The sequence below is a fragment of the Dermacentor andersoni genome, chromosome 3 (assembly GCF_023375885.2).
Source record: "Dermacentor andersoni chromosome 3, qqDerAnde1_hic_scaffold, whole genome shotgun sequence".
NCBI lineage: Eukaryota > Metazoa > Arthropoda > Arachnida > Ixodida > Ixodidae > Dermacentor > Dermacentor andersoni.
Window position 1 is genome coordinate 52,322,559 of NC_092816.1, and position 25,746 is coordinate 52,348,304.

The following is a 25,746-nucleotide window of genomic DNA, read 5'->3' on the forward strand; positions in this document are numbered from 1 at the left end:
AATTTTGTTACGTGCAATAGGCAATATACGTTAATTAATACGCGAGCATGCGTAAAAACCGCATGTGTACATACGTGGAGTTAACCAAGAGACTGTACCGAATATACGTATTTTTTCTCTACGTTTGCCACGAGCGAAATCTTCGTTACTGGTTGCGACTATGTATTTATACCGCATACGTACGTTTTTAGAATTGTGACTTTCGCAAATAAATTATTTATCTACATCCATACATCGGACTTCGTATCGTTTCACCTTTCTCGTTGCATGCATCAAACTGCGTCTTTCGATCGCGATCGAGCCAGATCCGGATCGAAATTCTCGGCCGCGACTAACTCGCTCCAGTAGCTTGTATCTAATCGTAGTATCCAATCGTGACCGAGAAAATTCCACCCCGATCGGGTTCGATCGCGATCGAAAGTGCACACGTGTGAAACCCGTATTTCACGCTTTGTTTGGCGCCGTCGAAGAGACAGAGGCGGTAGGCACGGACGCTCGTTCTTGCTTTCCAGTTTATTTTATTTCTCTTTTTGTTAATCGTGGTTTAGTACTGTACACATAAGCGCTGTCGTTTGCGTGTCTGTTTCGTGCCTAAAACACACGCGTCTCAGAATTGTTGCACGGTTTGCGCGCTTCGCAAGCAAACTCCGAAATTTCTTTAGCATCATGTGTTATTTAGACCGCAGATCTCTTTTCTGCGTTTGCCTTTGTGTTTACATGGTAGTTAACCTCACGTGGTCTACACTGACCGTTGAGGTACATTTTTAACGTCCATATGACGCGATGTGTTAGGAAATTTTTGCTGCACATCTTTACCAAGTGAAGCCGCTGTCTTACGGCGTCCCTTGAACGTTCACGTAGTTGTGATTGCTCGTGGCTCACGGTTTGAATGAGTGTTGGCGGACAATTTGTAAGTTACAAATATAGTTTCTGATTGATGAAGCACTTTTCTGACAATGCTCGGCCTGTCACTTGGTTCGCATGAAATTACAGACAACGTTGCAAAAGAAAAGGATCACGTGATAACAGCAAGGCAAGGAATTCAGTATTTCCGTTCCCCGTTGCCCAAAGGTTGTTATCAGTTGTCACGTTTATAAATAATTATTTTGTTTACTGAAACTAACTATGAGGCACAAAGCATCGAGTCGCCCGAACGACATTTACTTCATATAATTCTTTTGCAACAATTGTCTGTTGACTATAAGCAAGTTAGCTGATACTGACTGCGGCGTTTAGCATTGAGGCACGGCAAGAAGTGTTAAGCGATGTTAAAGCCCCGCAAGTTGCACCCAGTCAAAAATACACTCACTCCCGGAATGCAAAGCAGCCTGTAGAGTCTTTCAAGCACACCGCGATCATGACGCTCGGAATGAACGCGAAAAAGTTGACGCTCACGGCGTCTCGGCGGGCAGTGCATGCTTAAAGTCAAATGCGATTCTTTCGACAAACGTCTGTTAGTTAAGCCAGGAAGTCGCATGTGTGATCGTTTCCGTTTAACGGCGTCTGTTAGCCTACGCCAGATTGGGTACGTCCGTCCAGCCTTCCTTTTTTTTTTCGTCTGTTTCTTTTGGATGGTGTCGTCTGCTGGTGCTTGTCTGTCAGTGCTCGCCTCGATCCAGCGCGGTTGTCGTTCGAGTCCTGGAGGAAGTGTCCTTGACAGCGTCTGTACTAGAAGGCGCCACACCAGACGGCACCGTACTCGCTGGTAGATCGGGGACGTCGGTGTCGTAACCGATGTCCTCGTAAGCGACGGGGGGTCTCGTCGGACCTGGCTGGCCAAACGTGTGGCCGTCGAACGGCTCCGGAAACACCGGTCCCAAGTCGTCGTTGCCGATCCCCAGAGGACCTGCGTTCAGATCTGAACCCGCGGGACAAACACGTATGAGTTCGGGGAACGGAATTGTAACTTTCGACGACGCGAGACGTTGCGAAAGAGCACGTTGACTGGATTGAATGCTATTCCTAAGAGAAATCAGTGCAAGGCCTGTGTGCCTTCCCCTGTCCGCCCACGGAGTCTCGGTTGACCTGTAGCTCCGAACAAGGCTTATAGAAGATGGCGATGTGGGCGATTGTACGTTCAAGGAGGTGTAGTAAAAAGCATATATACGTCTCCGCGTCGTGTTTCTTATAAGCGGTGTGACGCTGTACCTGTAAGTCGCCTCAGGGCTCGTTCGAGCTTGTCCACGCGTTCGTCCAGGTCGGAGAGCTCGTTCGCCAACTTGGACACTGTCTCCAACACGGTCTGGAAAGCATTCGCGCACCAAGCGCAATGAGCATTGCGCCACCGTCAAAGCACGGCGTTTGCGCAGCCGATAGTTTTATCCTGACCGTGAACGCATCATAGAGTTTATACTATACTCCGGAACGCCCGCGACAACAGCCGTGCTAAGCAGCAGCGACGGCGCCATCTTGCAACGATGATTTCAACAAGAACACGAAGAACCGTAATTACAACGATGATTCTCTGCCCATATATGCTTGCGCAAAGGCGTCAGCAACACCATTCACTAAAGTGCATTTCATTTATTATTATTATCTTTCTTTTTGTCCTTCTTCAAGAATCCTGGCGCAACGCAAGAACCTTTCGAACGCGTTGTTTATGAAGAAACGTCACAAGATGGCACTACCAGCGTTGTTGCTGAGCAACCGGTATTCCGTAAACTGAAATACTGCAAGCCCTCTTGGTGTTCATCCTTTTCATTGGATGTAACCATCGTGATCGTATAGGAGGCATCTTCTTCGGCGGGCTCTGTCTATGAGCTGCCGAATGAAAGCGTCGGATTCGGCCTCAGTCTTAGAAGTGGTGGATGTGCTGGGTCCGAGATTACAAACAGTTTAAAACATCTCAAATATCGCGCGAAATCGTGGCAGACTGCATTATGCACATCGAACGGGTTTGATGGCACCCCGTTGCAATTTATTTATCGAAACCAAGAAACTGAGTTGGTATATTGGTAAATTATTTAAAAATATAAACTGTTAGAAACTTCCCCGATTATAACCCTATGCTAAACAGTAAAGCATATGGAGTGAAGGGATGAAGGCTTACCATAGCACTGCGGTGACTGATGAAGTCCCTGGGGTCTGCTTCAGCTGCGTTCGAGCACAAGATAGCGCATACGATTACTCCGACACAACGTTAAGTGCGCAGAAAGACATTTCCTCGTAACAGTGGCTGGTTATCATGCGGAATTTGTTCTAAGTAGAAAAAGCTCACACGTAATCTTGCCGCCCTTGAGTGACCAATGTCATAGCATTATCAGTATCTCTGTACCCACGCCTTTGACTCCACTGTCCCCGGGATCGGTACGTGTTAAAAAACCACATTAAAAAGAGCCAGAGAGTTTCTCACTATAACACCTAGAGGGAAATCTGGCGCCACCGTCTATGAGAGTTTCCTAAGGGGCGCTGTGCTGTCATGAGAATGACGGTATATGCGTCTGCGAGGCTCGTGTTGGCTGGTGTTGTAAGAGGCTTCGTCCAAAGCGTGGATGTGGCTACACAAATAACGCGCTCTTAAAGTAAAATCTTCAGAATAGGTTTTCATTCACCCATATTACATCTTCCAATTAAGGTTTCCCACCTACATGCAATGCACAGCCAAGCCAAGAAAAGCAATAACAGACGACAAACTGTTCCAAAACAAGCGCGAATCTTGTCGTCTGTCCTCCAACTTTAGCGGCCCGCTGATACTTTTTATGTTTCATATAATTGTACATCAAATAGCAAGTCCTCATAATTACACAAAACACGTGTTTATGCGCTAATAAAGCTAAAACAGCTCTTTGCGTGCTGTTTCAGTCGGAGATGAATCATTGTGACAGGCGGAACGATGCTAGCCAGGTGCGTCTTCAAGGCGTCCTGGCTCTACGAGAACGATGCCAATCCGAAGTCACAATATACCGGCATCCCCATGCATACCACATGTACTGCAGCGAGGCACCGCCAGATTTCCCTCTAGGTAATATAGTGAGAAACTCTATGAAATGAGTCTTGCAAGGATCGGACCAGCGACGCCTTTCATTACATAGCCTCCGGGAACGTCCCTTTTATTTTGCTTAGACAGCGAAAACGGAGCCCCGCGAATGTTCTGCTCAATGCTGTCGCATTAAAAGGAAGCAAGATATGATTGCCGTGAAGGCTTGCGCACATTCGCTTAGCAACCCTCACTATGCGCTCTTTAGACGAACGCGCACGTGTTATACTCTCACCGTGTCACCACCGGCAACGATGTTAACGCGGTACACGGGGACGGCATCCTCGCGAAAGCTTTCTCCTTGAGATTACGCCATAAGGTTACGCGGAGAAGATTAGGCCGGCAGGCTACGTAGCTGCGGTCCCCTCGGCCGCGAATTACAGCCGTGCAAATGCTTACGCTGCATGTCGAACGCGAACGATTAAAGCTGATGGCTGCCTCGGAGCAGACGCTCGCCGTGGCACCTGGCTGGCACAAGCCTCTGGGCAAGGAACGTCGGCTACCTCGTGGCTTTGCTGGAACGCAATGTTCGTGGCTCCTATTCGCGGTGGCACTCGCTGGTCTCCTCGCCCTCCTTGGGTGGCTTAATCATATCGTGACTGTCGAAAGCGTCATAGTTTTGTGTGCCGAAAGAAAGCAGAAGAAGCCTTCCAAAGAAAAGCGAAAATTCAGCGCGTCATTCAATTGTTGAGAGTGCTGCGACGAAACGTTTATATAGTGTAATGATACAGCGTTCTCGGCGCTTGATTGATGCCGCTATTGCTCTCGATGCTCTATATGAGGCCGCACGCTATACGGGGCTGTTCGCAAACCCGATCCAAACATCAAAATTCGGACTCGGCGTACGCGCGATGACGAGACGCTGAATAGTCGGGCTTAACTTCTAACCGTGAGGGGGCCTCTACCTGCAGTGGGAACCAACGTGTTAGGACCACTGCTTTTTAAATTCTGTGTAAGTATCGGGATCGAAATTTCATGGCCCGTTGAACAATGCTTCAAAACACTTCAGATCCAGCCTGCTCAGCTGTCTGCTTGATCGCATTTTGGATATAGTTCCCACTGCAGGTATAGTACAGGTGCTTCTGTTTATCGGTACCACTCGAACGCGAGCCGCGCTACGGCAGCAGGTGGCAACGTCTTTTTCCTCTCTCTCTCTATTTACCATAACAATGCCACACCACAAACAAACACAGGAATAAAACGAAGGGGTCCAGAGAGACAGAGACAGACCTGCGGACACAGACACATTCAGCACCCGAGCATGGGTGCTGACAGTAAGCATTGTGCGGACACGTTCACGGACAAGTGCGCACGCATACGCGCGCGCGCACGCACGCACGCACACACACACGCACACACACACGCACACACGCACGCACACACGCACGCACGCACACACACACGCACACACACACACGCACACGCACGCGCACACGCACACACACACGCACACACACGCGCACACACACACGCGCGCGCGCGCACGACAGAGTGGCTAATGGAAGTGGATAGCGGAAATGGATAGCGGTGAGTTGCAACACCAGATTGTTACCGTGGCCTTCTACAGAAGCGCCTCCTGGAGGCCCAGGGGGTCCAGGAGGTCCAACGGGACCGGGAGGACCCGCCGGCCCCGGAGCACCGTCTTCTCCCGGTGCACCTGCACAGCACAGCACGTGGTCGATCAGCGCATGCGCTGCAGAGAGGGTGTCTCTCCGTATGGTGTCAAACCGAGAGCGAAGCGTGTGGGGAGTTCAATCACCCGCTTTGCGCACTCATCTCTTCACTGTGTCGAGTGGCGAGGTTAAACCATTTCGCTGTTTACAAACGTATAGGCCCTGGACGGCTTCCGGTTTTGTCCATAGCCCGCTAAATTCAGCGAGAAAGTAAGCCAACGGAGGCAATATAGAGTAGCAGGAGTGCGCTAAAACGGAAGCTCGTAGATTTTGAAACGCTTTCCCTCTGTGCGTGACGTACATAAGGAAGGCTTTACGAGTCAGGGTTGCCGTAAGTTATATGAAAAAATGGGTATTAGCACTGCTTCGTAATGCGCCCATATGTCTTTCATCTGAAAACGTAAAAAAAGAAGACTTTCCGCACATTTGGGACGCATAACTAAAAAAAAAAAAGTGTTGCCAAACTACAGAGAATACAAAGAAAAGCGGTCAGGTTTATCTTCGGCAAGTACAGAAGACATGATTCGCTTGCACAGCTTAGGAGACCAAATGGCGTTCCAACGTTAGAAAAACGCAAAAGAAAATCATTCGCCTATCGTTTTTACATAACATCGTTCTTTTTTTTCTGGTAAGGTCTCAATAACTTTACGAGACTGTGTAAATTAAGCCCTTTTCTATTCTGGAAAGACGATGCACAGCCACACATATTCATTGCCCCCCCACTTTTGCTCGAACTGTAGCATTTCCGCCAGTAAGTGTTTTTCAGTAAAATGATCTTGCTAACCAGCTCGACGACAACATTTTTGTTGTGTGTAGTATGCTCCCGCGGCACGTTGTTGTAACTTGTGTAATTATAGTACTTATTTATTGCGTATTATCTTTTGTCTCACGGTATGTATTCATTTGCATTTTAGATTGTGTATCGCGCGTATTGCGTACAATTTTCCGTTTATTTCTGCTCCAAGGTGTGCTCATTCTTGCGCACTGTTGCCTGTACTGTTCTAATTATTTGGCCACCGCCCCTCCCGCTTAGGCCGAATTAGGCCCGCCAGTATTCCGTAAACAAATGCAATAAATAATGGCGGCATTGTCAGATTCGGCACAGGCACGTGTATATGTTATACTATGGCTACGTGACTATTTGTCACCGCCACGTTTCAAGGGAAAAAATGCCGTTGTAAACCATCGTAATTATCATTATCATTTTTTTTTATATTCCCTTCTTGGAGCGGCGCGCTACCACGCCGCACATATGTGCTATGCGGTGCGGTATACCCAACCACTCTCCGATCTCGTTGCACGGAAGTATGCGCTTATAGCCTTTCTTCAGCCTTCAGCCGATATCAGTTACGTTCAGCGCATTCGTTTAAAGCGCGGAACGTTAAAAGAGCGCGGAAAAGTTACGGCAACAAAGACACTCGTCGACGCTGCCGTCTCCGAACACAAAAGTGCTATGCAGAGAAGCCAGCTTCGCGACATTCCGTCGTTTAAACAGGTGACGTCGCAATCACTGCACGACATCACGCACGTGAGCGCACAAGGAAAATCCAAACCAATTGCAGCGTGTTGAACAACGCTGATGACCATTGGAACGTCCCACTGCAGGAACGATTATTCGCCTGTGTCGCGTAAGTAAGCTGTAGAGGCAGCGGGTAATATATGAATGACCCTCTACCAAGAAATCAATTGGGCGTGTTCGCACTCAACTTTCGCAGGTAGTCGAAATCGATTACGTAGTTAGAAATATATTATAGATTATATTAAGTTATAGAACCAGATTATATATACGTGCAGACATACACAAAGGCACCGGACCACTCACCGGGTGGTCCTGGTGGTCCCTTGGGACCTAGCGCACCGGGCGGACCGGGTGGCCCAGGGGTAGACGCGCCGGAAGTCCGTCCCGGAGCTCCGGAAGTAGTCCTGAACGGCACAGTGTAGGCGGCACCCGTCACCGTTACGATGTCACAATTTAACGCCGAAAAAAAAAAAATGCTGCGCGCAACCTAAAACGTCCCACACACGGATACTCATTATCGTCACAGTCTGTGACACAGTCCAAGCGAATACCAAAGGGTGTACCAAATCCCACAAACATTCACGCTTGCGAAAAACGCATTTCTCAATACATTTGGCAGAGGCTCACCCGCCTGTAATTGACTGTTTGGACCACTCCAGTTCATCAGAACTGACATTTAAGCACGGAGGAAGCGTTGATTGATTGATTGATTGATTGATTGATTGATTGATTGATTGATTGATTGATTGATTGATTGATTGATTGATTGATTGATTGATTGATTGATTGATTGATTGATTGATTGATTGATCACTGTTCTCGGCCGAGAAGACTCACCTGGCACCGCCGCAGTTGCAGGGCACAGTCGAAGGTGGCTGGTCACGTGGTGGAGGCCACGTCCTTGGGGTTCCAGGAACCTGCAACGCCCATCTCTCATAGTTTCAACTCATCGCGAATTGAGACGCGAACAGAAAGTTAATTAACCTAATTACGTGCAAGTGCGAGCCGTAATCGTCCCGTAGCCGGTTTCCCAAGAGCGGAACTGTACCGAAATGTGCGTCTGCAGAGACTGAATTATAAGCCACATATTGTGACAAACGAAGGCCAATCTGGAGAGGCAACGACGCATTCCAGTGTTTCTCGACTTGTTCGCGTTTGAATTTGCGCCGATAGCAGATCCCGGCGGCGAACGCAAAAGCGAAACCTGGGGAGCTTTAGCTTGGCGGTTTACACATATCTATAAATACACGAGAACGGAGAAATCGTTTTCCACCGCAAGCACCGCACCGACTTTGATTAGGTTGGTGCACTTAAAGGAAGAAGTTAAAATTTAGTGACTGCAGAAAGCAGATTTTCTTTAAAGAAAATTATTTTAAATATGCAAGAAAGAAATCGAGCTATCAAAGTTAACAACTCCGTAACTCGGGAATGAAAAAAAAAATGATATTACAATTCTTTAAACTGCACCTAACAACGCAATCAGAGCGAACAAAGTTTCTCTGATATGGAGCACTGCGAAATATCCCACTAATGTGTCAGTAGGACCTTTGCAGAACTCTCCGTGAACATTGTAACAACTTAAAGTAAAGTGTAAATCCATATGCACCAAGGAAGTCAGCCTTAGACGTTCTAACGGATGCAGCTTACAGAGCTGCGATATCTCTTATTTTTTTAATGCAAAACTGTGGACTTCATACTTCAGTTCTTTTTTTAACTTACTAATTTCGGAAATTATTCTGGAAAAAAAAATGTCCAGGCTGAAATTAAAAATTTTGCTTCGTTAAAGTCACTATTGGCGCAGCGACCTGGCCACATTTATGTAGCGAGCGCGTAGCGCTTCGCCCTCACCCTGACGCGTCTTGTTGCCACGGCGCATTTCAGCGACAACCGGTAAAGTTTACTACAATAATTATCGTACGAAACTCTCGTGCTTCTGCCCGTAAGTAAAGCACGCGCAAGAAGCCGCACCGCGATGCGCTCCCGTAGAAGGAGAGAGGGTAGAACACGGCGACTCGAAGGCAGTTGGACTCATTCCACTTTCATTAATTATATACTTTCAAGTGTTACCTCACGCACACTTCTTTTTCCGTTGTCAAGATTTCTGCTCACCCCCCCCCCCCCCCCACCACCACCACCCGCCCCACCCGTTTAAGCGCCGGCTTTTTGACCGATCCCCAGTAGTGGGCACGCGCTATATTGTAGGAAGTACAGCAAGCATTCTGCCCGCCGTATATGGAAACGCGAGCGATGCGGACAATAACTCAGATTCAGCACATTGTAATCGAAAGGATTATAGGCTCGACTAATTATTGTCTTAGTTCACCCGATTCGTGACCGATCCCCCCCCCTTGGGTGTGTGAGCCACTCTCGGAGGCAAACACACTGTTGGACGCCAGCCAAGAACACGACTTACTTTCTACTATGCTAGAGCAAGTTACTCTGAGTTGTGGGCACAGGCTTGCCGTTAGTAAATAGCCTTGTTTCATTGACCAGTGTCCCTCAAGGTGGCTACACTACAATTGAACTTTCTCTGTCAAATGCAGAAAATTTAATTCAGATCAGTGCGACGGTTGAATTATCGAAGCATTTGCCGTATAGACTCGTGTAAAGGCCGCACCGCCACCGTGGCAGCACGAAATTGGGGAAACAAGAAGTTTGCAACGGAGAAGCAATCGCATTCGGTGTCCCCATGCATGCCGCGCGCCGAGTACTTCCCCGTGCCGCTACAAGATGGTGAGAGCCGGAGTGTGCACAAGTCACCGGCGGCGCCATTTTGACCAACAGGTTCGGTCCCACGTAAGGGCCGCACCTCGTCAAAATTGTGGGGAAAGAAAACATGCGGCCCTTACACGAGTATACACGGCATGCGTTTTACATCTATTTGAATAAGGAAGTCGGAGTTGGCTCCAAGCTAAAGCTTCCTCTGCAAAGTCCAAAGAAGCGATTGTCGCTTTCGGGAGATTTCCGAAAAAAAGAAACGGGCCAGAAAAAAAGAAGGCGGGGGGGGGGGGGGTTGTCAAGTTTTTCAGGTGTCCAAACAACGGAAAACGCCACGCAATTCTACGCAAACTCCACGGACGTACCGCCATCCCTTCGTAACACAAAACACTCTGACTCGGCGGTTCCTTTCTTGGACCACGTAGTCTATGCTCGAGTTTTATACGACCCTGGCAACGCAGGTAAGCCACGTTTGTCAAGAAAGATATCAAATGAACAACGCAGGTCACGGTATAAAGAATAGGCGCAGGAGTTTTAAATACGAGGTATACGTATGAGACCTTGGACAGTGTCTCAGTGCTGTACCTATACTCATGTTCTGGTTTTATGAGGATTGAACTCGAATACATCAAGCGTGGAACCAACGTGGCAGACGATCCACGATCGTTGTACTAAAGAAAGAAGGAAAGAAAGAAAGAAAGAATAAAATACATAGCAAGGTAGAAAGAAAGATAGACAGATTAGAAGGTTATCCTCACGTGAAGGCTGCGCTTGTGTTCCCCTCCTCCTATCTTCGGAACCTGGACTGGAACCTGCAATGCTATGGCGAAACCGAAAATACGTTGTCATTTGAGAATTATATATATATTTTTGAGAGCAATTCACACACTACAATACAAATAGCACTCTTATCAAGGAGGCTGTTAGAAATGTGCAAAAGCCTAGCGGCATATCAGCAGTGGCCGAACAAGAGAATCCTGAGCCCGAAGCCGCCTTTTCGGCAAGCGAACTCGACTTCATCGCGGCCACAATGCGTCTCGTTTGGCGCAGCGTAACAGTCACGCCTGGCAAAATGAATTCAGAGGCTGCCGCTGAAGCAAGTACCTGGGGTGCACGCTGGGCCGGAATACTCGGGACAGCAGCTCCAGATGACCTTCTGCTGCATCCGCACCCGCGTCACGTAGACGGGCCGTCTCATCGGAACCCTGCGTGCATGCAGAGGCCACGGTCATGTACCACCGAACAAAGAGAGGGGATGTACACGGTTACCGACCGCCTCCTTGGATGTTCTACAGTGAATGCCGTCAGGACGTCAACTGAAGTCGCGCCATTAAAAGATCACCGATCAATCTGCGTTTTTCTTTTCCTAATTTGAATGTTCGATATTTCCTCCCTGCTCTCGGCGGCAGTCCCTGGCACTTCGCAAGCCGAGTGTTGAATAAATGGAAGCGCCAGGTGTACTTGGCTCGTCCAAAAAAGAAACAGATGTACAAATAATCGCGACCTTGTTATGGGGCACGCCGTAGTGGGCGACTCCGGATTAATTTTGACCACCTGGGTTTCTTTAACGTGCACCCACAAGGCGCATTTCGCCTCCATCGAAATGCGGCCACCGCGGCCAGGATTCCATGTCGCACCCTTGGGATCAACAGTACAACGCCAATCACTATACGCCACCACGGCGAGCATAGGTTTATCGGCAGTACTGCCTGTTGCATACAAAGACCAAATGACGGAAACGAAACAACTGAAGATGAGGTAGCTTAATCTCGGCCCTGCGTCGCTTGCAGGAGTCCGCCAGGGGCCGTTGAAAAATCTTGGTTGGCATTCAAGCCATCACGTTCAAGAAGGGACGGCTGCACGGTTGGCGCTCCTATACTTGTACAACACTCAGTATAACGATAGCGTTATAGGACGCGTAAATCACGACTGCCGACTCATTGAGATTTTGCAACAACGTTTGCGACGAAGACCGAATGCAGTTAGAATGCAGGTAGACGGGTGAGTAGGAAGGGAACAGGAGATTTCCTTTCTTGCCTTGTGCCCCGTCTTTTGCACAGCTAGTATTTGCAATCGTCTGTAACGACACGGGTCAGGTAGCGACAAAAAATAAAATCAGGTCAGTCCTTAAGGCGCACGCGCATTTTTCGTCATCGCATGCAGTCTAGAGTTAAGAAAAGCAACAAGCATTAGCTGGCAAGCTGGTAAAATTGTCCCGCGCCAGATAAGAATGGGCGTTGCGCGCGCAAGCGATGACAAAGGAGTAAGCAAGCACATGACGTCACAGCCGGGCGTGTCGCTTACGTGTATATGCTGCAGTCTCCGGTGTGGCACTCGGGTCTGGTCCTGACCTGCACGACCTCGGTGCCGTTCCGCTCTCGGCAGGTCACGTTTTGGATCACGCGGTAGGCGCAGAGATTCCTGCGCGAACAGCAACACAGTTCGGCTCGAGATCTCGCATGACCGCTCTCCCGAGTCTATCGACCGCGTGCGTCGCAGCTCGCGTAAGAAATGCACGTCTTTTTTACATTTCTCCTCAGAAGTTAACTGGGCCGCGTCTCCTCTCAAGTCATGCACGAAACATTGTTTCTGGGCAAATCCGTATGTTATACAGCTCTTCTGCATGATCTGTTCCTATCCCGGAGGCCGGACGAGAGATATTGCTTTTCCTGTCGTCTGCATCAAGTGTAACCGTCTGGGAGCGTAATCGCAGACGAGAACCCAGACGCGTCGCTTATAGAAGCGGCTGTACGACTCTGCTGCCAGTACAGATGTTTAGACTAATCGAGTACTTCGTATCGTCGCGTTTACACAGGAACAGCATACAGATGGCGGACAACTAACCCCTTTCGTTGCAGGAGCACTTTCTCGGATGTGGCTAGCCGTGCAGTCGCTGTCGCAATCCAAGCCAGCAGGAGTAGCAGCGTCGTCTGGATGAATAAGGCCATGGCGTCTCCAGCAGCGGGCGCTCCACCCTTGTCGTCGGGCGAAGATTTCCTCAGGCGATCACATAGAAACCTGCGCCTTGTTCTGAGAAGCGCGTTATCGCGCAAACAAAATAAGCTTGCCAGTTCGACCTTTGGAACTTTGGTTCCTTCGATTTCGTGTGATGTCACGTTCTTCATGGCGTGACAATGTTCGCTTCGAACGACACATTTGACTGGCGCTTTATTGCTCCGTATCAAACCGAAGATAACAAAAAAAGAAAAACGCACGTGACACGCGAAAAATGAGGCTTGCATCGAAAAAGTGCCTGAAGGCGACTCGGTCGCCGACGTCCGGCACAGCATCGGCGAACAGCGAGCAATAAAATTGCGTGACGGCATGGCATATAGGGTTCGTGACGTCTCAGCTGTGGAATGGTGATGCGGAACGTCGCGAGCTGTTTGCTGCTGCACTCAGCTTCAAGTGGGAACGATCGTAATTGAAGCACGGCCACCCTGTTCGCCCTGTTCTTATTCACATAACGAGCGTATAGTGGCGCCGCCCTGGTGACACGTTCGGAAAATTCGAAAAGCAATTCATTCGCTTGCAAATGTTACGAATTTCGTTGCTCAGCTCAGTAATCGAGCCATACGCAATGCCCATCCCATTCAAGAGCTGAGTTTTAAGCTATGCGCTAGCTGTTTCGCAATTTTAAGAGCTGCATCGACGCACCAGTCCATTGGCAAACTGACAAATTATCACCGAAATTGTTTTAGCTGATGCCAGCGTGACACATGCCTCGTTGCTTCCCGTTCGTGAGAGGTGCATATACATATATGTTTGCTAGCTTCTGATGTCACATAAGAATGCATTGCTTTGTCTTCCGAGCGGAGTTGCAAAAAAATCATAACCCAAACTTCGGCATGGTGGCCATAGAGTCCTTTGCACGCACTACACAACCGCTCGCGTTGAAGACACACTAAACAGAGACTAAAAGTTTTGACCGAAGAAATGTTCTTTTACTTTCTAGCAATCAACGAGATTATAAAAAAAAAATCGCAGTTTCGCCCGATAAGCGAAGCATCGATTGCGATAGACCACTAGTGGATAGTTGTGCGAAGTAAGAATAGCAGTTTTAGCGGCCGCATACACTTGTAAACATTCGCTTACTAAATAAATTAAGAATTATAGAATGCATACGCGTGACTGAACAAGGACGTAGGAAGAAACAGACACACAGAGACAGCGCTGTCTTTGTGTGTCTGCTTCTGTGTGTCTGCGCGCTGCAAACATAGCAGATCGCTTGGAAGATGATGCCCGCACGGGCGCGAACTTTGGCTACGTCGCAGATCGCTCTCACTACATGCGAGCGCCGGCAACGCGGCTACCACGGCGTCCGCGATTCGTGCGGCCAACGCCGTAGAAAACGCCGCGGTTGTCTCCACCCTCTACGGAGCGGCGGGCGAGGAGGACATCGAGGCACCCTTGCAGCCGCCGCAGAAGAACGCCCCTCCACCCTCGCCTGAACACCCTGCGTCGCGCGCGACAGGAGAGGAGCACGCATCCGGGCCGCGTTCCTCGCTCGCGCACGCGAGATTGAACCGCGTTCGCCGGCTCACCCTCCCACGCTTTCACTCGAACATACGGCGCGCGGCTACGGTTCTATCGCCATTGGACTTTACACGGAACCTCACGGCGACGCCGACGGCAAGAATGCGCCTGGAGTGTCCATATAATTGCTATCGCAATAAAAGCATTAATGACCAGTTGAACGCCGCTGAGCGGAGGAGTTATGAACTCCTCGCGGACAGGCGAGCGCGTTTTCATTTGGCTTTACCGAGGCGCAGTTAGAACGCAGGCGCGAGCTTGAACGGACAAGGAACGCGCAGGGAAAAAGAAACATTTCATCAAATGGACTATAATGATTTAGCATTCCAAAGCGTAAGCAGTCTTAAGTGTGTCTGCCGAATTTTGATGCCAGAAGGAAGAAACGATTGAGCAGATAGATGCCTGCTGAATGGTGAAATGGCGTTTTCCTTTGGGATCAGCTACCAGCGTACGAGTAAAAAACGAAGAAAGAAACTCCCGCTTAGCCCTGTCCAAACAAACAACGGGACGCCTTTCGGCATTACTATGTTACTTGGCCTACATAGCATATGGAAATGCAGAATTGTCGTTTAAACACGTGGAAGTTTACGGGAACCCAACACGGGGAGCATTTTAAAGAGAGCACCAGAAAATGAATGCCCAAGAGAGGAAGACACGTTGGTTCATACCACGTTGAAGAATTTACAGTTCGTGTCGACTTTCTTTAAAACATGAGATTTGTTCATTCTATTTCTTGATGTGTCCTTAATCCTAAAAGCTTCCTCGTTATGTATTATTAAACTGGTAATAAACAAAAAAACGTGGTCATGGCCTAATGAATAGAGCATAAGGCTTCTGTGCTCGAAATAAAAGTTCGATTCCATTGTAGGCCATGCATTTCTTTGTTATAGAGAAGCGAAATGAGACGAGAAAAGGACTTTTCTAACATACCTGCCGCAAAGTGCGTGGAATAAGGCAACGAATGCTTCGGGCTTAAAAAAAAAAAAAAAAAACATTCGGCAGATCCTAGGCTCTGTGGAAATACTTTTGCACGTAGCTGATTGTCCAGTTCCATTTGGGTTTCTTCAAAGCGTTACCAGGTGAACCAACGGGCTTGTGTAAAGCAACACGAGCAGTTATGTTTGAAGCGAGCCTGTGTTCACGACAGAAGCAAGACGATGAATACGATGACGGTATAACGGCGACGACATTATGACAGTGTTTTCTTATTAACTCCAGAAAGAAACGGCACAACCTGTCCGAGCCCTAAGGTGGTGCAGTGTCTCACACCATCCTCGTAGCCTTCTGCTACGAGGAAAGGACTCGGGAATCAAGGGCGATTGCGAAGGCGGGGATGCAGTTTAACGCAACGTCCCAAAGCGTTAGCGGCGACGAGGCGAGAATGGGACACACTGGCACGCTCTCCACTTGTGACGCGAGGAATTAAAGTCCATAATTCTGGTGGCCGAATGGAAGCTAGCGCGCACACGAGTGCTCTAGCTCGTGCTATGTGGGACAGGAGGTACACGTGGCAGTGGTGTCAAAGTGGAATACAGTCGAACGCCTCTGCAAACGAAGTGCCTGGAGCCTCCGAAATCCATCGCTATGCAGGTCACTTCGTTGTATATGTCGCGCACCGCACAGGTCAGAGAACTTCGCCGAGTCATTCCGTTGTCACAGAGGTTATTCAGTTCTAGCAGCGTTCGTTGTAGTGGTGCTCTACTGTGGTTGACGAATGTACGTTTCAGCAAGTGACGCAGGCGGAGGGCGCTTATGGAGCCGAGGCGTATATGTGCAAGCGTACACGTAATGGCTCAAGACCACGGCAGTTACTCTGGCTAACTCTGTAGGCTTCAAAAAAAATACTTTTTCGCTATCTGTCTCACGAGAAAATCTGAACACTCTTCGCGAACTGCTTCGGTTGCATCGAAAGCCTCTTAGCTCAACATCTCCCATGCAAAGCCCTAAAGGAGGAAGAACGCGATCTTGAAGACCTTATTTGGCGAGAACGCGCTTTTCTGAGTGCCGAAAAAAAGAAGCTCGGTGCTCTTCCACTCTCTGAAGAAGGATTACCAGCGAAGCTCTTATGTTGGCCCCTTCCCTAATGGCGAACTGCACCTCCACCGCGGGTCGGCTCGGCATTGCACTGTCTTCGGGATCGGTCCTCGCATGGGGAGTTTTGTGTCTACACGCGGACACGATCCTGGGGGAACTGGCCCTTGTCACCTTCGCTGTAATTCACTGTAAAAAGGTTACGTCACTGTGTTTCTTAATCAATTAATTAATTAATGACGACGACAAACGCGGAAGAAGTCGCACGAGCGCGGTAGCGCCGAGGGGGGCCAACGAACCAGCTGTGGAACAAGACGGCGACTCTGGAGACAATCGGAGACTCTGGAGACCCTCACTTACAAGAAAAAATCGCATTACGTGAATGTCACCGTGTTGTTGTTGTTGTTGTTGTTGTTGTTGTTTGGCCCTCGGGCACATACCCAGTCACAAATACCCAGTTTCCCCATTGGTAAATCCACCCACGTCTTTTGTCTGCATGACCTTCGGTATCGGCGTCACGAGAACGAGCGGACGCGGCTGCATACCAATTACGGAAAACGGGGTCGAACTCGACAAAAAAGCTTCGGGAGAAATAAATAAATAAAGAATATTAATGAAGAAAAAGAACGGGAAAAGTGATCCGAGTTCTGATCTCGTTGTATAGAGATTCCCTTTTTTAGAGCGCAGCTCTTTGGCGTCCGTTCCTGGGTTTCGCGTCGTCGTCGGCGTTGTCGTCGGCCTCGTAACCAGCTCCGCCCCCCTTTCATCCCCCCAGCGCTAGCAGCGACCGACTGATACCGCTGGATGCCGCTGACGCCGCTAGAGAGTCAAGATAACGTGACTGCATAGAACACCGTCGCCGCCATGCAGAAAGAGGAGGAAAGGGTCCCCCCCCCCCTGTTCTTGTGTGGCGGATAGGGTGCTCTTCAGTTGCCGACGCGCCGGTTATTTCACGTAGGCCCCGGCACGTCGACGAATACGTGACCACCTTCCCACGGCTAGACCTGGTTCTTAGCGCTGCGGAAGCGAGGGTATCATATTGTTTGTGTCGGCATCGGCGGCGTTGTCCCTGAAACCAACTCCGCAGCTGGGGTTGACTCACTATCGGCGTCAGCGGCATCAGTCAGTCGCTGCTATCTCTTCCCTCCTCCCTTTATCGTGTTGTCCGCTTGCTGCGCGCGCTTCTGCCCCCATCGTTTGCCGCTGGGTGTACACGCCGCCCCCCTCCCCCCTCTTCCTGCGAGTCTCCGGTTGTCAAAGCGCCGGCTCGAACTTAATTCCTTTCTTCGCTCCTCCTCCAATGCAACCCCTGTGCGGTGGCAATCAGAGAGCCAGATCGGTGGCGGCGGATGTGTATATGTGCACCGCCCGAGCCGAAATTGCCGCTGCCGTTCGCCCTGTGCGGTGGCAATCAGAGAGCCAGATCGGTGGCGGCGGATCTGTATATGTGCACCGCCCGAGCCGAAATTGCCGCTGCCGTTCGCCACTGCGAAATTATCTTGCTGGTAGTAGCTGCCTACTTCGCCCCTACCGCACTCACGAAAGACGTCGTGCACTTCCTGCAACTCGCATTAACCGTCCATCGATCCACACCGATGTTAGTAGTGGGGGACTTTAATGTTGACATAAAGACAAACAGCAATTTCCTAACACTTATGCGGGAGAACATCCCGTTCCTCTCGCTCGTAACGCGTCCCACGGCTGTGACAACCTCGCGAGGCACTTGTATAGATCTCGTCTTTGAGAATCAAGCATTGGTGTACCAAGTCGAACATATATCAGTCTATTTCTCCGACCACAAAGCTTCCTTCATGACTGTCAAGAACTGTTAGTGGAGTCTTTGTTAAAGGAATACGTGTGAAAAATAAAAAAAAAATTCTGTGATAGCGCATACATGTGTTGCTCGATTTCTTTGCCTCAATCTATCGAAAAGGTGAAACAGCTTATTTGCTGCGCTCAAATTTCGCGTTAGGAAGTAACGTAATCGTCGGTAATTTTTTTTTTGTTCTTTTTGTTCTTCCTGACATCTTGGAATCGAATGTGAAACGAAGCTTTTCGGTAATCCGTTAACCACGCGGAATACATTTTCCCATTCCATTCGTGCGTCTCTAAAGCGCAAAAAAAAAAAAAGGAACTGACTGCGTGTTGCGTGCGCATGCGCATTCGCGCCAGCGCGCTTAAGCAACGTGACTCAGTACGCGCGTCGATCGTCTCAAAATAGTCGCGTTGGCACGACACATATGTGCACGAGCTCGCGATTGTGGCCAAACGCGGTTTGAGCGCCGGGCTGCTTCTGCGCTGGGACACCCAGGGTTGGTCTCCTCCCCTGTAAGCACGTCTAGCCCCGACCAACTCTCCACGGCGGCTTGCGCGGTTCTTGCCGACCGAAAAGGTGGGCCCAGTGAGTGCGTCACCGCGCACGTCGCTGAACTCCGGCCGCTGAGCTGCTGTCCATCGCAATGCGCCTATATATAGTCCTTCGAGCTACGAACTCCTTCCTACTCGCGGGCAAGCGAGCGCGTTGAGATCCTTGGCGCGTTTTGATTTGACCTTGCATATAGCGAGGCGCAGTTCGAACGCTGGCGAGAACTTGCGTGCACAAGGGACGCCCGAGAAAAACAAAACACACATTTCACCAAAGGGACTATATATATCACGCTTTTGCATTTCCGCACCTAAGCAGTCTTCGGTGTCTCTGCCGATTTATTTTGCTTCTTTCTATTGCCCCCCCTCCCCCCCCCCCCCCGCCCTCTATGCGTTGTTCAGCCGCGGTCTAATTGGGCGCATACGTTGGAGCGGTCGTATCACGAATGCCAACGACTAAGCTATACAATCTCACTGCGGACAATTAGAGCTACTGTATATAGTACCAAAGGTAGCATATTTGGTAGCATAAGCAGGAACTCTACGGACAATGCCCTAGTGCATGTGCTGCGGTCCGACAGGCACTCCAACGCGCCGCCACGTTTGGCTGAGAAAAACAAAATCCCGCTCCGATCGTGTCGTCGTCAGAGGCACGTGAGACACTTGAGAGCAACTATACGTAATTCAAGGAGACGCCCACAGTCGTGGCGTTTTGCTGAGCGCTTATGTGGCGACGAGCAGCTGGTTATACAGAAGCTAGAACAGTTAACTCGGTTATTTCGTTTTGCATAACGAACGACCCTAATGAACGACCCTAATGTAATCAGCGCAAACTGACGAGAATGCGAGGAAGGGCGCGCGCATGAGATTGAAACGGGCGCGCAAAACGCATAATCCGTCGTAATAAACGACAGCTGTCTCAACCGTTTCGTCCGTTAGCCGCACTCACATGTAGTCGTCAGGATGACGGAGCACTTTCCTCGTATTGTCGTCACTGGGCGCAATTGGGTGTCTGAGCGCGTCTCAGAGCGGTGCTCAGATGAGCATACTCAGAGGCAGCTTTGTCTCGGGAGCTCCTATCGGAGTATCCGAGAAATGATAAATATCTTATCTCGGCAGGAAGTGCACTGAATTTGAGGTCACATGTTGGATTCAAAAGAAAAATAAATCTCAAGACTATAGGAAGTGGATTTCTTTTGCGCCATTCTTTTGGCTATAAAGACATTGCAGAAAACGGCAAAAATGTTTAAAAATATTAAACATTGCGCAAGCTTTAAAAATAAAGGCGTTATCACACTTCTGTAATCTGCCTCTACTAAGACACAAAAGGGAATAAAAAACAAGATTGTATCATAAAGCGGGTTTAAATATGTCACCACTAATCAGTGAATAGGACGTTTGCGAAACCCGTCTAAGCGTTGGAAATTTTCCACGTAGGCTGTAACGTCTACACGTGCATCACGGATTATCTAACAAATCAAGCTTTCCGGAACTGCAATATTTGTTTTACGAATCCACATGAATCCATATACTTTGTGTTCCATTTTCGTTTTCCGAGTTCGCTGATATTCGGCAATTCTCGTGAAAGCTATTTCAAGTCGCAATCTCAAGTCGACTGGTCATGGCGACCGTTTATAGGCTCCGTGAGCTCCTTCAAATGTCAGAGAAGCTATGCTCTCCCTCTCTCTCTCTTCCTACATCCTCTCCCACACTGCAGGGTAGTAAACCACAAGTCCGTCTGGTCATCCTTCCAGCCTTTCCTACCTGCGATTTCCCTCTCGTAAAATCTATGAGTACCTAATTCCCAGTTCTTATTCACGCTGTCCCCAGAATTCAGGTGTCCTATCATAAATGCGACAAACTTCATTCAAATGGGCTGACTGCATGGTAGTCCAATGAGAGCGTTTCTGCGTTTCGCATGTACTCGTATCACTGAAATCAAAGTTGACCCATGTATAGGTAACGCTTCCTCGTAAGTCCGCTTATGCAAATACTTTTTGTAGCTATATAAATGTATACGCTGGCGGCGCGCCACCTTGAAGTCCCCGCCCTAAACAGTCTGTGACGTCATGGATTTCGATAGCGCCTGCTCCAGAATAGATAATAGTTGTGCCGCTAAGCAATGATTACGTTGCATTCTAAAGGAGCCAGAAGACAGCAGTAACTCTATAGAGTGGGCCTGGTGAGTTTTTAAGCGTTCTGCACGCGATAGCGTCCTCGAAAACAGGCGAACATACTCTGAAACCCATGACGTCACAGTGACGTCCCTACGGCGCCGTGGTTTGGGCTCGAAGCCCACCCCGCCTGAGTGGACTCGTTGCCGTTCTATAGTTGGCAGTGGCTCTTCTTCGAAGAAATGGCACAAAAGAAGGCGACAGGTCAGGCTAGCGACGACTGGACGAGTATGTTTGCCATTGTCTACTAAGTTGCTGGTGGCACTCATCCTGCTCTCTTGCCTTATGCGTCGCGTTTGTCCGAAATTGGCGAGAAAGACAATAATGGCATCTGGATATATTTGCCGGGCGAAATGTCTGACGCCAGGTGATCAGGGCGAAAGATTAAATAGGAATAAGAACAAGCGAACAATTAATAGCCTGTTTTTTTGCTTTTCTTCAGTGTCCAAATTTACAAAGTTTTAGTTCGTGAGTCCCATATGCCATTGGCCTGCAGTCTGCGATAATGCTGCCTCAAACATCATGACTGGCATTTTCTCTTAGTGAACAGCAGAGGGCACAGGAGAGGAGGACGCATCCGAGCCGCGTTCCTCGCTCGCCACGCGAGATGGAACCGTGTTCGCCGGCTCACCCTCACACGCTTTCACACGCACATACAGCATACGGCGTGCGGCGACGGTTTTATCGCCCTTGGACATTATGCGGAACATCACGCCGACGTCGACGGCCGAAATGCGTCTGGAAAGTCCACATAATAGCTATCTCAATAAAAGCATTAATGCCTAGTTGAACGCCGGCCAGGGCTTGCGAGGACAAGGAACGCGCCGGGAAAAAAGAACACTTCATCAAAGGGACTATAATAATTTAGCATTCCAACACGTAAGCAGCCTGAAGCGTCTCGGCCGAATTTCGATGCCTGGAGGCAGAAACGATTGATCAGGTGTCTACTGAGTGGTGAAATCCTGTTTTCCTTTGGAATGAGCTTCCAGCGTACCATTAAAAAAAAAAGAAAGAAAGAAACTCCCGCTTTAATTACCTTGAAGCCTATTCGAAACAGACAAGGGGACGTCTTTCGGCATTATTACGTTACTTGCCCTACACAGCGTATGGAAATGCAAAATTGTTGTTTAAGCACGCGGACGCTCACGGTGACCCAACAGGGGAGCATTTCAGAGAGAGCGCCAGAAAGTGAATGCAGAGCGGTTGGAAGCGCATATTGGAACGGTTGCCGTGCGTCGAGGGACTTGACCACGTTCAAAGAATTTACAATAATACATGACCGGGGTAGTTGGAGAAGTATGGGAGAGGCCTTTGCCCTGCAGTGGGCGTAACCAGGCTGATGATGATGAAAGAATTTTCACTTCGTGTCGCCACCCGACCAAGAGCTGACGTTTTGTGAAACATTACATTTGTACATTTTATTTCTTGAAGCGTGCTTAATCCTAAAAGCGTCCTTGTTATGTAAAATTAACCTGGTAATAAATAAAATAAAGAAAACGTGATTGTGGCCTAATGGTTAGAGCATAAGACTACTGTGCTGGAAATAAACATTTCGATTCTATTGTAGGCCATGCATTGCTTTGATTATCGATATCCAACATGAGGCGAGAAAGGACTCTGCCAACACATTTGCCACAATGTGCGTCGAGTAAGGCAACGAATGCTTCGCGTTAAAAAAAGACATTCGGCAGATCCCAGGCTCTGTGGGAATACTTTTGCACGTAGCTGGCTATCCAGCTCCATCTGGGCTTCTTCAAAGGGTTACCAGATGAACCAACGGGCTTGCGTAAAGCAACACAAGCAGTTATCTTTGAAGCGAGCCTGTGTTGACGACAGAAGCAAGATGATGAATACGATGACGGTATAATAGCGACGACATTAAAGAAGTGTTTTCTTTTATTAACTACGGAACGAAACGGTACAACCTGTGCGATCCCTAAGGCGGTGCAGTGTCTCGCAGCGTCTTCGTAGCCTTCTGCTACGAGGAAAAAGGACTCGGGAATGTGGGCCGATACCGAAGGCGGGGGTGCAGATTAACACAATGTCCCAAAACGTTAGCGGCGACGAGGCGAGAATGGCACACACTGACACCCTCCCCGTACGTGACGCGACGAATTAAAGTCCTTAATTCTGGTGGCCGAATGGAAGCTAGCGCGCACACAAGCGCTCTAGCTCGTGCTATGTGGGACAGGAGCTATACGTGGCAATCGGGTCAAAGAAGTGTAATACACTCGCACGCCTCTGCAGGCGAAGTGCCTTGGGGCTCAGGAATACTTCGATATGCAGGTCTCTTCGTTGTACATGTCGCGCACCGCACAGAACGTGGACTGAATCATTCATTCGTCATAGACGTCATTCCGTACTAGGGGCGTTCGTTGTAGAGGTGTTCGATCGTCAGCAACTCAACTCCTGCAAATAAACTTCCAATGGGGCCGAATGACGTAAGCGCAAGCCTAGACGTTATGGCTCAAGACTACCGCAGTCACCCTGGCTATCTTTCTAGGGTTCTGAAAGATACTGCTTCATTGTCTGACCAACCAGAAAATCTGAGCACTAATCGCGAACCGCTTCAACAGCAGCGAAAGACCTTTAGCTCAACATCTTCTATGCAAAGCCCTAAAGGAGCAAGAATGCGATCTTGGAGATCTTATTTGGCGAGAATGCGCTTTTCTGAGAGCCGAGAAAAAGAAAGCTCAGTGCTCTTCCACTCTGAAGAAGGATTACCAACGAACCTTTTCTGTTGGCCCCTTAATGGCGAACTGCTCCTCCACCGCGGGTCGGCCTGGCATTGCACGATGTTCGGGATCGGCGCACGTATGGGGAATGCTTAAAGCCTGCTTCACTTCCGCCGCGGGTCGGGTTGGTATTGCACTATTTTCGGGATCGGCCCACGTTTGAGGAGTTTTGTGTTAACACGGACGCGATCCTGGGTGAACTCGCCCTTAACAGGTCCACTGTAATTCGCTGTAAAATAGGTTCCGTACTTGCGGTCCCAAATAAATAATTAATAATTAATGCATTACTTAAGTAATCACGGTGACGAACGCGGGAGCAGTGGCACATTCGCGGTTGTGGAAGAACGAGCCAGCTGTGGAAGAAGCTGTGGTGATGATAGCTTTATGTTAACACACGGGCACGATTCTGGGGGAGCTAGCACCTAACAACTTCGCTGTAAAAAACACAGCCTCGAAGACGACCCTCATTTGCAAGAAGAAATCGCATTACGTGAATGTCGCCGTGTGGGTGTGAGGTGGTTGTGATACTTGGAGTGAGCCAAGTTGAGGTCAAAAAGGGTTCATTGAAAATGGCCACATTCCCGTTACCCCTCGGGGCACACGCCCAGTCCCACGTACCCAGTGGCCCCGTTGGTATATCCACCTAGGTATTTTTGACTGCGTGATCTTCGGTACCGGCGCCACGACAATGCGCGGAAGCGGCTGCACACCGATTACGGAAAACTGGGTTGAACTCGACAGAAATGCTTCGCAAGAAATAAATAAATAAACAATATCGTTACAGGGATGTTGGGAGTATAGAAAGACTGTGTTTGCAATATACATACAAGATCAATGAGAGTAGTTAAAATTGTTGACCACTAACAACACGCAGCAGCCAGCGTAAAGTTTCAGAGTTTATACCCATAAAGTTTCAGAATTGAAATCCAAGTGCTCCGTAGATTCCGCAGCCTCCGCGAGATGCTGTGACTAGCATGCTCGCCATCAAACACGCCCTTGAAACTTTGTGTTCGGTGGGGCTCCTTGCGTTACGGTATGCGAGTCCCGATGCATGGGCGATGGCGCGAAATCCATCCCGCTTTCGCAATGTTCGCGCTAAAATGTCTTTCCGAGCGTGAAAAGGACATACTAAACAACATCTAGCATGATTTCTGGCGCCGGGAGTTGTTTTGGTCGGCGGCGCATGACACCACGAAAAAATTTCGGGGGGGGGGGGGGCTGAAGCCCCATAAGCCTCTCCCCCCCCCCCTGGCTACGCCCCTGACTTGGGGCTACGAAATCCTTCGCTATACAGGTCTCTTCGTTGTACATATCGCGCACCGCACAGCTCACAGCTCACAGAAGAACGTGGACTGAGTGATTCTTTCGTAATAGAGGCCATTCCGTTCTGGTGGCGTTCGTTGTAGAGGTGTTTGACCGTCACCACATAACTCCGACACTGCCCATTCCCAATGGAGCCGAATGACACACGCACAAGCCTACACGTTATGGCTCAAGACCACCGCAGTCACTCTGGGCATCTTTCTAGGCTTCTGAAATATGCTTCTTTATCGTCAAACTAACGAGAAAATATGAAGAGCCATCGTGAACCGCTTCGGCAGCAGTGAAAGACTTTTAGCTCAAGATCTCCCAAGCAAAGCGTTAAAGGAGCAAGAACGCGATTTTGAAGATCTTATTTGGCAATAATGCGCTTTTCTGAGTGCCGAGAAAAAAAATCTCGGTGCTCTTCCACTCTCTGAAGAAGGATTACCAGCGAAGCTCATATGTTGACCCCTGAATAGCGAACTGCACCTCCACCGCGGGTCGGCCCGGCATTGCACTGTCTTCGGTATCGGCGCACGTATACGGGGAGTAGAGCTGTGCACGGCCCGCCATTCTGAGCCCGCGCCCGGCCCGGGCCCTACACTATACCACAGGCGGCCCGGTCCGGCCCGACGCTAAAGATGCCTGATTTCCCGGCTCGGCCTTAGTCTGGGTTAAGGCCCGGCCCGGGCCCCGGCCCGACCTGCAATGAGGCGACGCC

At 49.3% G+C, this 25,746-nt stretch overlaps 1 protein-coding gene and 1 long non-coding RNA gene across 2 annotated transcripts; one reads left to right on the top strand and one right to left on the bottom strand.

The window, feature by feature from the left end:
* Window positions 1-494: 494 nt before the first annotated feature.
* Window positions 495-12,834, bottom strand: LOC126548003 (uncharacterized). The gene is made up of 10 exons (XM_050196078.3): window positions 12,731-12,834; window positions 12,191-12,307; window positions 10,991-11,091; window positions 10,645-10,706; window positions 8,006-8,085; window positions 7,472-7,572; window positions 5,529-5,633; window positions 3,050-3,093; window positions 2,149-2,242; window positions 495-1,858 (listed from the first exon to the last, which is right to left on the bottom strand). Exons 1-10 carry the CDS (start codon window positions 12,832-12,834, stop codon window positions 1,599-1,601), a joined length of 1,068 nt encoding a protein of 355 aa, XP_050052035.2. The 3' UTR covers window positions 495-1,598.
* LOC129381119 (uncharacterized) lies at window positions 12,214-12,935 on the top strand. Its single transcript, XR_008609353.1, has 2 exons — window positions 12,214-12,390; window positions 12,745-12,935. It is a non-coding gene; the product is annotated as an uncharacterized lncRNA (long non-coding RNA).
* The last annotated feature ends 12,811 nt before the right edge of the window (window positions 12,936-25,746 follow it).